General features: G+C 46.8%; 1 protein-coding gene and 1 long non-coding RNA gene across 2 annotated transcripts; one reads left to right on the top strand and one right to left on the bottom strand.

Annotated features, from left to right (window-relative positions):
* LOC137895396 (uncharacterized) lies at positions 1-2,340 on the bottom strand. Its single transcript, XR_011105546.1, has 5 exons — positions 2,312-2,340; positions 2,166-2,223; positions 1,765-1,851; positions 1,019-1,133; positions 1-190 (listed from the first exon to the last, which is right to left on the bottom strand). It is a non-coding gene; the product is annotated as an uncharacterized lncRNA (long non-coding RNA).
* Positions 2,341-7,017: 4,677 nt separating this feature from the next.
* LOC137894960 (platelet-derived growth factor receptor-like protein) lies at positions 7,018-10,556 on the top strand. Its single transcript, XM_068740434.1, has 6 exons — positions 7,018-7,216; positions 7,781-8,054; positions 8,144-8,295; positions 9,182-9,475; positions 9,583-9,719; positions 9,994-10,556. Exons 1-6 carry the CDS (start codon positions 7,162-7,164, stop codon positions 10,180-10,182), a joined length of 1,101 nt encoding a protein of 366 aa, XP_068596535.1. The 5' UTR covers positions 7,018-7,161; the 3' UTR covers positions 10,183-10,556.
* Positions 10,557-10,842: the final 286 nt, after the last annotated feature.

Genomic DNA, 10,842 nt, shown 5'->3' with positions numbered 1-10,842 from the left:
ATGAAAATGGCAAAGATGTGTGTACGTGCGTGTGCGTATCTGTGTGTGTGCGTGTGTGTGCGTGTGTGTGTGTGTGTGTGTGCTTGCGCGTGCGCGTGCGACGGAGGGAGCCCTGTCCTGGCTCCTCTCCGCTGGGCTCAGCCTCCTGCTGATCATGCCGGAACAAAGGCCGACTGGCGCCAGCTTGATCCTGAAGTTATCAGAGGAAGAGAAGAATTAGAATCATTTGTAGTGATTGGCAAACTCTAGAATGTAAACGGGCTGCATGACTCTTATTTACCACAAAACATATTCTGTGAGGCATGAAGATAAACAGCTGCTGGTCATACAGTTACAATAAAGAAAAAGTTCATTCAATTCAGTAACGCCATTCAAAAAGTGAAACGGCTGCGGGACTGACAGTCTTGAGTTGGAACTCCGCTTTGTCAGCACGCCATAATACTACTATGGTGAAGCGCAGCATCGGTACGTATCACTCCGCGAGGCGCCTGACTGAGTCCGCCTTACACCAAAACATAGGGCGCGCGGACGATAGGGCGTTCAGCACATTTTGAAGATTTAAAACTTTTACGTGCGTTATTGTCATTCATTGTCATTCTGCATCAGTGGTGTAATTCATTAGGCCCGAGCGCCTATCCTAGGCGTAAGGGGCTATTGCTTTTGCAACGCAGAAGACGACAAGTTGACGAGCGCAGCACACACACACACCCCAACACTAAACAATACACGCGCACACACACAGAGATCCTCAAACACGAGTCAACCGTGTTTGTAACCATCGGGCGACCAACACGCCAACGCCCACACACCCTGACACTAAACAGCACACATACAGACGCGTAGCCCTCGTCGAGACCATTCTCTTTAGTTCCCTTTTTCAGGATACTTGCTATTTCTTTCTAATTGTGACCATTAATATTTCAAGTTTGCAAATGATGTACATGTGCAATTATGTCAAGGAATGTTTTGTTTTAATAAAGAGTTAAAAAAAAAAAGAAAAAAAGAAAAGGTTCCATACCTCCTCAAACTCTCTCCTTGATTTTTCTCGCTCTGCCTCCAACTTCCTCTCTACCCGCTCCTCCGCTGATTCTTCCACCATCTTTTCCTCTGCCCTTATGATTCTTTCCTTCAATCTGTACACAGAAATACTGAACATGACCTAAACTCTAAACTTCACTCTACTTATTGTGGCGTGTAAATCAAAATTAATCCGAACGCCACGGTGGGCTAAGTCGAGGGGGTTAAAACATTGAAGACGCGCACGCAGTACGTTGCACAGGCCTTGACAGATTTATCTTTGAAAGCACACTGTAGAAGACAGGTATGGTGAGCACTGAATGCACGTGTGTGTCCGCTGCCCCGTGTGTTGAATGTGAGTATAGCTGGGGAGTGGTGTGCCTGTGGGTGTGTGCGTGCGGGCGTGCATGAGGCTTGAAAGCTGCGCACACACCTGGAACACTGGAGAGGCGGGGAGAGGCAGTTGGGAAGCCGTAATTATTATTATTTTATGGTTCATTTTCACCAATCCATTATTCATCCGTGCAGTACATTTTTCGGACTTTGTACATCGCTAGTACCGCCATACTTAATACTAACACTTGGGCCTCAATAAATGCACCCGTGAACTCATCCTGGATTCCGCGTCTCTGTACAGACATTTTAGCGCGTCGGACAAATACGCAGGACCCAACACACATCTCTCAGCGGCTAAAACAGGGAAGGAAGCCGCAACACACGCTTTAATTTTAGCATTAGTTTACCCACTAGCTTCATCTGCTCGTTCTGGATCTGTATGGCCCTCGTCCTCCGGTCTCTCCTCTCCTCTTCTTCATCGTTGGCACGAAACATTTTCTGTCGGAGGTAAAGCTCATTAGGATTTATGTGATTACACTTGTTTTAATGCTGCTAATACACATATGTCTATCCACTTCTGATGCGGCTGTGAATTAGCATTGTTCCTGCGGCGTTAGCGGCTTTGTTTGGGGGCAGGGTGTGCGAATGTTGTTGTAAAGGAGTTTAGAACCTTTTCTTTCTCAATATTAATTTAAATTAGCTTGTAAGGATCCTAGCTATATAAAGTCAATGCAGAAATACATTGTGACTGTTTAAACCGTAGCTATAAATGCCAACATCCGCGCTCTGACGAAGAACGATGTATTATTTACCTTTCCAAAAATGGAACGGTGCCCGTTAGACTCTCAACAGGCCACGAGGAATCCAATGCTTGGTGATGAGGGGGGGGGGGGAACAGAGGAGGAGATCATAATCGCAACCACGACACATCTAATCCAAGATAGAGAAGGTCCCTCACCTCCATTTCGTCCTCTCTTGCTCTTCCTCATACCCCCTCTGGATAGGGTTAATGTGTGTGTGTATGTGAATGTGTAGGTGTGTGTGTGCATGCGTGTGTGTAGGTGTGCGTGTCTGCGAGTGTGTGTGTGTGACACATCTAATCCAAGATAGAAAAGGTCCCTCACCTCCATTTCCTCCTCTATCTCTTCATGTGTGTGTGTACGTGCGTGCATATGTGTGCGTGTGTGTGTGTACGTGCGTGCATATGCGTGCGTGGGTCGTCCAGTGATCAGAAGGACTCAGCTCTGACTGTCAGCATGTCGAAGTGTCCTTGGGCAAGACACTGAACCCCAAATTGCTCCCAGTGGGTCTGGCCGCACCTTGCATGGCAGCAGTCGCCCACTGGTGTGTGAATGTGTGCGTGAATGGGTGAATGTGAGGCCTCATGTAAAGCGCTTTGGGCACCGCGAAGCGGTGGAAAAAGTGCTATATAAGTGCAGTCCATTTACCATTTAGGTGTGTGCGTGCGTGCGTGTGTGTGTGTATGTGTGCGTGTGTATGTATGTATGTATATGTATGTAGGTGTGTGTGTGCGTGGCACATCTAATCCAAGATAGAAAAAGTTGTTCCTCAACTCCATTTCCTCCTCTATCTCTTCATGTGTGTGTACGTGTGTGCATATGTGTGCGTGCGTGTGTGTGTGTATGTATGTATGTAGGTGTGTGTGTGCGTGCGGGGCACATCTAATCCAAGATAAAAAAGGTTCCTCAACTCCATTTCCTCCTCTATCTCTTCATGTGTGTGTACGCGTGTGTGTGTGTGTGTGTGCGTGTGTATGTATGTATATGTATGTATGTAGGTGTGTGTGTGTATGTATGTATGTAGGTGTGTGTGTGCGTGCGAGGCACATCTAATCCAAGATAGAAAAGGTTCCTCAACTCCATTTCCTCCTCTCTTCCTATGTGTGTGCGTGTATGTATGTGTGCAGGTGTATGTGTATGTATGTGTGTTATAAGGCCGTTAACAAAATAAAAGCACAAACTTACTAAACAGTTAACAAAACAAAAGCACAAACTCAAATACAATTACTACTTATCTAAACATAAACCTTTTATATCTGTCGTTACAGTACGTGTGTGTGTGTGCGTGCCACATCTAATCCAAGGTAGAAAAGGTTCCTCAACTCAATTTCCTCCTCTATATCTCTTCTTGTGTGTGTGTGTGTGTGCGTGTGTGTGCGTGCGTGTGTGTGTGTGTGTGTGCGTGTGTGTGTCTGGCGTCTCCTGACGGAGGAGCCCTGTCCTGGCTCCTCTCTCTCGGCTGGGCTCAGCCTCCTGCTGAACAATTGATAGATTAAGAACACGACCTCAACTCTAAACTTCACTGTGCATCTCTGTTCCATTGAAAATGAACCATAATAGTGATAGAAGAATGTGGGCGTCTTCATTTCGTCCTTTTGATCTTTGTTTTCATTCTATAATACTGAAACAATCTATGAAGATTAACGCCTGACTGTTAAAAGTGTATAAAGTGTGTGGTGAGGGGTTTTACAGCCCGCTGCTCTATTCCCGTGTTCTGCTGCGGGAGTGACAGCCTTGAGTTGGAACTCCGCTTCGTCAGCACGCCATAATACTATGGTGAAGCGCAGCATCGGTACGTATCACTCCGCGAGGCGCCCGATACAGCAGCCGTAACGCTCCAACAATCCACTCTCCTACATCCGCCTTACAACAAGACATAGGGCGCGCGGACCACAGGGCGTTCGGCACATTTAGAAGATAATTTAAGACTTTTAGGTGCATCTTATGGTCGTGAAAATATGGTACCTGGAGTGCCCGCTTGCTTTGGTCGAGGCGTACCTCCGTCTTCGGAGGCCCTGCATTCATCCCTCCCGAGGGTTGCCTCCCTCTGCCTGGCTAACAAGGTGGCCGGTGGGGGTCTAACAGCTGGCGCTTGTGAAAGCGGAGTTCCTCCCGTTGGTCTCAGAGAAAGCCGTCCTGGAAATCTGCTCTTGCTCTCATCCCTCGAAGCTCCCGCCATTTTGGATTTGCTGAACAGTTTCTACAAAATAAACAAAGCAGCGGTCAGTAATCAAAGATATGTAATAAATGATGGCTGAATCTTGAAATGCTCCCATCGTGTCCACACTCACCACCAGGCTCATCTTCTTAAACTTCGTAGAGTATTCAGTAGGACTGTCCGTTGCGTCAGCCGGTATGACCGGTTTACTTTTGTAAGGGCAATTCTGGTTCTGGAGATCGGTCGGGTAAAGACGCAGATGATTCTTCCAGGGAAGAGACCACCAAACGCGAGTGCTCCTCCGGGAAAAAACTGCTGCTCCTTAGCACCATTTCCCCAGAGCTAAGGGAACAACAGTCATTCTCAGTGGACCCTCGACAGAAGGTCATGCATGAACCCAGCTGGCTTAACTTTTCAGCAGAGCCTAGAGACACGACTGAATGGTGGACACGAAGGAACAGTGCAACAAAATAACTGTAGTGGGTTGGGTTCCTAAAACAGATTCAGAACCAAATCCTAGACAGCATCAAACAAAATGGCGTCGTTACAGCATCTCCAGGTGGTTGTAGTTCATTAAACTCACCGTGCTAGCTTGTGGACTACAGGCATGCGCGGCAGCTCGAACTCTGCAGCCCGAATCAAAATCGACGGTGACGCATTCAAAACACAGATTTAACCTTAAATTGCATTTATAACAAAAACGGAAATAACCAGAAAGTAATATCGCCTGTGCATATTTATAGGCAGACATGAACACCACCAGGAGCCACGTACCGTCAGAAAACTCAATCCAGTGACGTCCAAGTTCCACATCCGGCACCGGTGGAGAATCTCCGCTAACACAGGAAGATAACAAGCTGGAGGTCGCCATCTTAGGACCATTAACCAGAGATTCATCACTCCATCACGTCTTTAGCCGGTGTTAGATCACCCTCGCTCTGAGGAGGGAGCAGCTCCCCCTCATGGCAGCCAAAGAGAGCGAGCTTCCGGTGCTGAACCGGAAGTGCACATACGAGTGTGGTGCGCCCTCGTGTGGCGTGACGGAATAACATGCCATTTCCCACGAGGCTGCAGTCTGTTCGCAGGAGAACTCAAAAGGTTCCAGACGGAGATGAAGAATGGGGCAACCTTGTCTTGTTAGCCGACCAGCTGGAATAGATTAGAGAGGAAACCATGACACTGCATTGTTTATAAAAAAGAAGAAGAAAATCAATCATCTTTCGATACTCTTTGAACTGAACATCAAACAGGATTAGTAAATCCTAACATCCTGTTTTATTACTACGTATAAAACAGGAAGCTTCAGTCTTCCTCCTGCATGATTTCATACTTATTCCTCAACCAGGAACACAATATGAGTTTTAAGATATCTTGTAATTCTTACAATGCCCACGCTTTAGTACATTTGCTGCTTGCTAAGTTTGCTGTTAACCATGAAATGTCTGTCTGTCGGTTTCCTCTCATGGATGAATGCTCTTACACCACCAGGCATGCAACAGGAATGCAACAGGCATGCAACAGGCATGCATTTCAGCGGTACATTTCTCACATTGGCTGTTCTCCAAACTGAATGTGTGAATTGGAAACACACGTCCATCCTGTTCTATTTATCTTGGGAGCATCTCATGCTGTCCACACAGCCTGTACCGTTTCCGGTGTTACGGATAAAGTCACAAAGTAACACAATAAGAACGGGGCAGGAGACAAAACATGAAAGTCAGTATTCTTTTTATCTGTTCGTATGGACCACCCACAAAGTTCCTCTCGGCGGCATCAAAAACAAAACTCAAACAAACTGAAATGCCGCTCATCTCACGGTTACTCCGCCCAGCCCAAACCAGAACGTCCGTGGGGCGGCCACTCGTCCAAGTCTCCTGCGCCAATCCCAAAGAAGCCATTTCCAGCCTCTTTTCTTTCTCCTCCTGAAGGTTGGTTCTGTCAGAGTCCCTTGCTTCTGACATCAAAGCTCTGATGATGATGATGCCACCATGTGGCCTATAGGAAGCAAGCTATGCGGCCTCTCCCACCTTCCACGCAGCATCAGAGGGACATTCTCTTATAAATAAGGTAAAAGCAGAATGCAAGAATGACTGACACTCGATCAGACACGCCCCTTAGCTCTGATTGGTGGTCTACATTCAGGTGGAGTACCGGCATACTTCCCCAAGGCCTTTTCTGGGGGTCATTGATACCTCACAGAGTGAATTGAAGAAATATTGATTAACCACATAATGTTAGATAGAGAGGTGGATTAATGCTTTTATTAAAAAAATGTAATTGCAGGAACACTGTGACAGACACTTAACTCCAAAAGTATTACAGATTTGCATGAAACTATTGGAGATATCAGGAACACCTGATCAAACTTTAGACAAAATCTATGTTGGACTCCGACAAAATTTAGGGCCAAAGATTCTATTCTATAGATTGAGCTAATGGGAAAGCAGCATTCTGAAACTGTACACTACTAGATTCATGACGCTAAGCGGAGCTTCAGTCCTGTCAGCAGATGACAAGTCTGAAGCAAATTATAATAAACTTTGATTACAGCAGTATTCCGGATAATCCCATAAAAAGCGTAAACTGATGGGTCTTTGACAGCAGAGGGCTCTGGAGTTCATGTTTCTGCTGCTCAGGTCTGAGGCGAGGGAAGGACACAGCAGGGCTCAGAAGTTATGTTCCCTTTCCCTCCGAGTCTGTGAGCAGGATGGAGCTGGAAGTCTAAACTGGGCAACTTGGAGCCTGCAGAGTTCCAGGGAAGTTCTGAACCGGACCTCCTCTCTCCAAACCCTCCCTCCTCTCTCCGGTGCTGCAACTCAGTCTACTCTGTGAACGAGGCATCAAAGCACGATGAAGATCTGGGCTGTGCTTTGCCTGGCATTTCTCTGTGTCGAGCTCCAGAATGGTGAGTAAAGTCATCTCCGTATATTCGTCCGGTCTTTATAAGTGAAGGAAAGGTCCCGTCATCATGGTTGGAGTGGATGGTTGGAGGATGTCGTCTCCATGTCGGGGGTGGAGATGAATTTCTGACGGTGTAGCTCACATTCACAAATCTGGCAAAGATTCATCTGTAAACAATCTTTTCTTTCCTCGGACAAAACAACGAAACCGATCTGCTGCTTCCTTTGTAAAAATGCATGCACATTGTAAATGTAACTGCAGGAAGAATTGCATGAAGCTTTTCCCAGTATCTCTGCAGACCAACCCAAACCAGCGGCTTCTGAGGCATTCCTAATGAAATGTCCTCTAAAGTGGCCGCTCTGAGGGAAAGAAGGAGAAACTCCAACCAGCTCCCGGCTGATCATTTAGTTCTTTCCTCTGCACTTAATGGCAGCACTGAGAAATACACACTTCCTGTTCAAAGAGACGAGTAGAACCACAAGACAGCCTGGCCCTGAATTCTAAAGGATCAAACCCATCTCATCCACTCATCCATCTCTCTCTCCTCCATCCTCCCTGGGTATCCAAGGTTCTTGCCAACAAGCTAAAAGGAGGCAGGATGAAGGACAGAATCGCATTCGTCCAGGTGGGAAACGGGCGAAGGCGAAACGCCCCAGACTAAGAGATGACGGAGGGAGAGGCCAGTCCCTGTTAATCCAAGTTTTGGACAAGCGGCGTTTTGTGCGCCTGGGACCGACCACGACTCTGACTCCTGGGGGCAACATGGAACTGCGCTGCAAAGGCGACGCTATTGGATGGTCGTTCCCGCCCTACCTGGACGCCTTCAATGACTCACGCCTCAGGTGCAGCAGCACACGCCAGCTTTGTGTGTCACGCATTGAGCTGAGATGAATGCAAAAGCGTCCTAATGCCGTATGTTTCCCACCTCCAGCATCAAACAGAGCGACAAGTACAGTCAGCTGATCCTGACGTCGCCCTCTGCCGCCGACACGGGCGCCTACAGCTGCTGGGTGGTTGTGTGTGACGGCAACGAGTGCGACAAGGACCACGAGCGCACCTACGAGTCCTACATCTATTTCACAGGTGAAAAACACAACACACCTTGCATCATGGGAATCAGGTCACTTATCATTTCATTCAGATATTTCACTTCTGGAACGGAACTTTATGTATAATCCAAAAAACCAAACAAAAATAGCGTTCAATGGTTTGTAAATCTTTTTAATCTACGCTGTAATTGCAACACGCAAGTTTATTAGCGATCAAACCATGTTGCTTTATTTTTTTTTTACAATTAAATATTCAGAATGCTGATTTTTATGCAGGATCAGGACAGATTCTGGTTTACCACCGTGATGCATTATCTTCTCTTCTAACAACACTCATCTTTCCATAAGCGAGAACACAATCATATTACAACAGCAAAATATTCAGCTAAAGTACAAAATCTGAACACATTACAGTAACAAAATACTTGTACTTATAGTAATACTTTACTTCAGCCTTTCTGGGGACCATAAATAAAACAGAGGCTCTTGGCTGAACCTGGCAGTGTAAATGAACTTACACTGCCCTGTTTCAAATAAACTAAGCTAAAATACACAAAGTTAAAGCGGGGCAGGCATCTTGAGGCGTTGCATCTAAACTGTCAGAAATTACAGATTGGATTCTGAATTAATTTAAGGAAGCAATTATCAGTGGTTGGAACAAAACCTGCAGATTGAAAGTTTATTTCTTCGTGCTGCGTAAAGGATATTTATTTTGCCTTTTTTAAAGTCTAAAAGGCTCAGCTTCCTTTATCAACCTGTATCACTGTAAAGAAGTCCTGTTGCTATGAATGAGCGCGTTTTCCAGCCGCCATCAAAGACGCCGACCGCCTTATCGGATCATTCCAGTCACAAATGTCAAAGGAAACGGCCTCATTTACAGTGAAACGCGCATTAACGCCACATTTCTGCCCCTAACTCAGACAAAGACAGCCTCTTCGTCCCGTCCGCCATCCACTTTGAGATCGTGTACCTGCGCCCGGACAGGCCTGCTGTGGTGCCCTGCCGCGTGACCTCCACCCAGGCTCAGGTGTCTCTGCACAGGGAAGTCCCTCCAAAGGAGATCCCAGCCAACGGCTCCCTGGTGACCTATGACCCCACTAAGGGATTTGCCCTGCGGAGACCCAGCCCAGAATACCAGGGGGTCTTCTACTGCAAGGCTGTGACTACAGGCACCCCTCAGATCTCCACAAAATACCAGCTTCTCTACGTGGAGGGTAGGAAGGCAGCAACCACACGACGGCCGTGCTGACGGGTGCTGCAACACGCTGTGACGACAGACATGTTTAGGCGTTTGATATTGTGAACCTTCTCTCGCCGACAGTCCCTAGTGGACCGCCCTTTGTGAGCCTTGAGGCATCAGCAACATCGGCGAGAGGAGGTGACGACCTTAATTTCACCTGCACAGTCCTGGGGGAGCCAGACATGGACCTGAGCTTCACCTGGATTTACCCTGGCCAGGTAGGAGAAAATCTGAGCTGAAAAGCCACACGACGACTCATAACTAGGTCAGACTAAAAAATATATCAAAACTAGAACCATTAGAACCCGAAAACTTTCAACTTTCATTCTGCACAGAGAAGCTCAAACACTTAAGTCAGGAATCATAAAATGTAAACTAGAGAGATCGTCACCAGTATATAATCAAAGCTTTTATTGCATTCCTCTCACACACACACAAAAAGCACTAGAATTAAAGTAAATTATGCTCTCTAAAAATGTATTTACTGCGTAGGACCAACGGCCAGTTCACATCCACACTTCCTGGAGGCTGGTGAACAGAGGAACGCATCACACCACGCGGGTCTCCCAGAGCGTCATGACTGTGGAGGACATGGAGACGATCGACTACGGAAACTACATCTGCAAAGCCAAGAACCGGCATGGCGAGACCATCGTGACGACCGTCGTCAGCTCCAAATAGCCCCATAAGAGGATCCGTGTGGATAACGGCCTCAAACACCGACCAATGAGACCAGGTGTAACGGACGTGCGTCAAGTAGGTCCGTCCATACAGACCGAACAAAGACTTGAAACACTTTTGAGTTTGGAAAGCTTAGACAGATGCATGAAATCTGAATGCAAACAAATGCACGGAGCCGTCAGTTAAAAAGGTTTTGTGCAGAATATTCATATAGTGGGACATAAACTAACCTTCCTCCAGAGTCAACAGGCCATCAGCCGAGAGAATCTGTGAGATCAGACATGAGAAAAGACGCTTTTATGACATACTTCTTGAGACGCCCTGCAGGACTGTGGTTTTAATGGGTTTTCAGTCGCTAATAAAAGATGGAAGGCAAGCGCTGCATCAAATGTTGAGATTTTAATTTGGAAATAATCAATTTATAAGATGTGAGAAGCGGAGTCAGAATTTCAGTGAGCAACCGTCGGACTTGCTTTGGACTCGAGACACACTGAGCATCTGGTTCAGAGCTTAGCAGAGCGCCAGGCTGACATAATGCACTCCGTATGTGGAATGTGATCTGCAGGCCCAGTTTATTTTTGGTCCAGTGCGACACTAGCTGCAGTTTCCACTTTGCTGAACAGCTGCTGCTTCACGATTCTGAATATTCCGACGTTGGAG

Source organism: Brachionichthys hirsutus, chromosome 6, assembly GCF_040956055.1.
Source record: "Brachionichthys hirsutus isolate HB-005 chromosome 6, CSIRO-AGI_Bhir_v1, whole genome shotgun sequence".
Taxonomy (NCBI): Eukaryota; Metazoa; Chordata; class Actinopteri; order Lophiiformes; family Brachionichthyidae; genus Brachionichthys; species Brachionichthys hirsutus.
The sequence above is the reverse complement of the archived record's forward strand: the minus strand, read 5'-3'. Positions and strand labels throughout refer to the sequence as shown.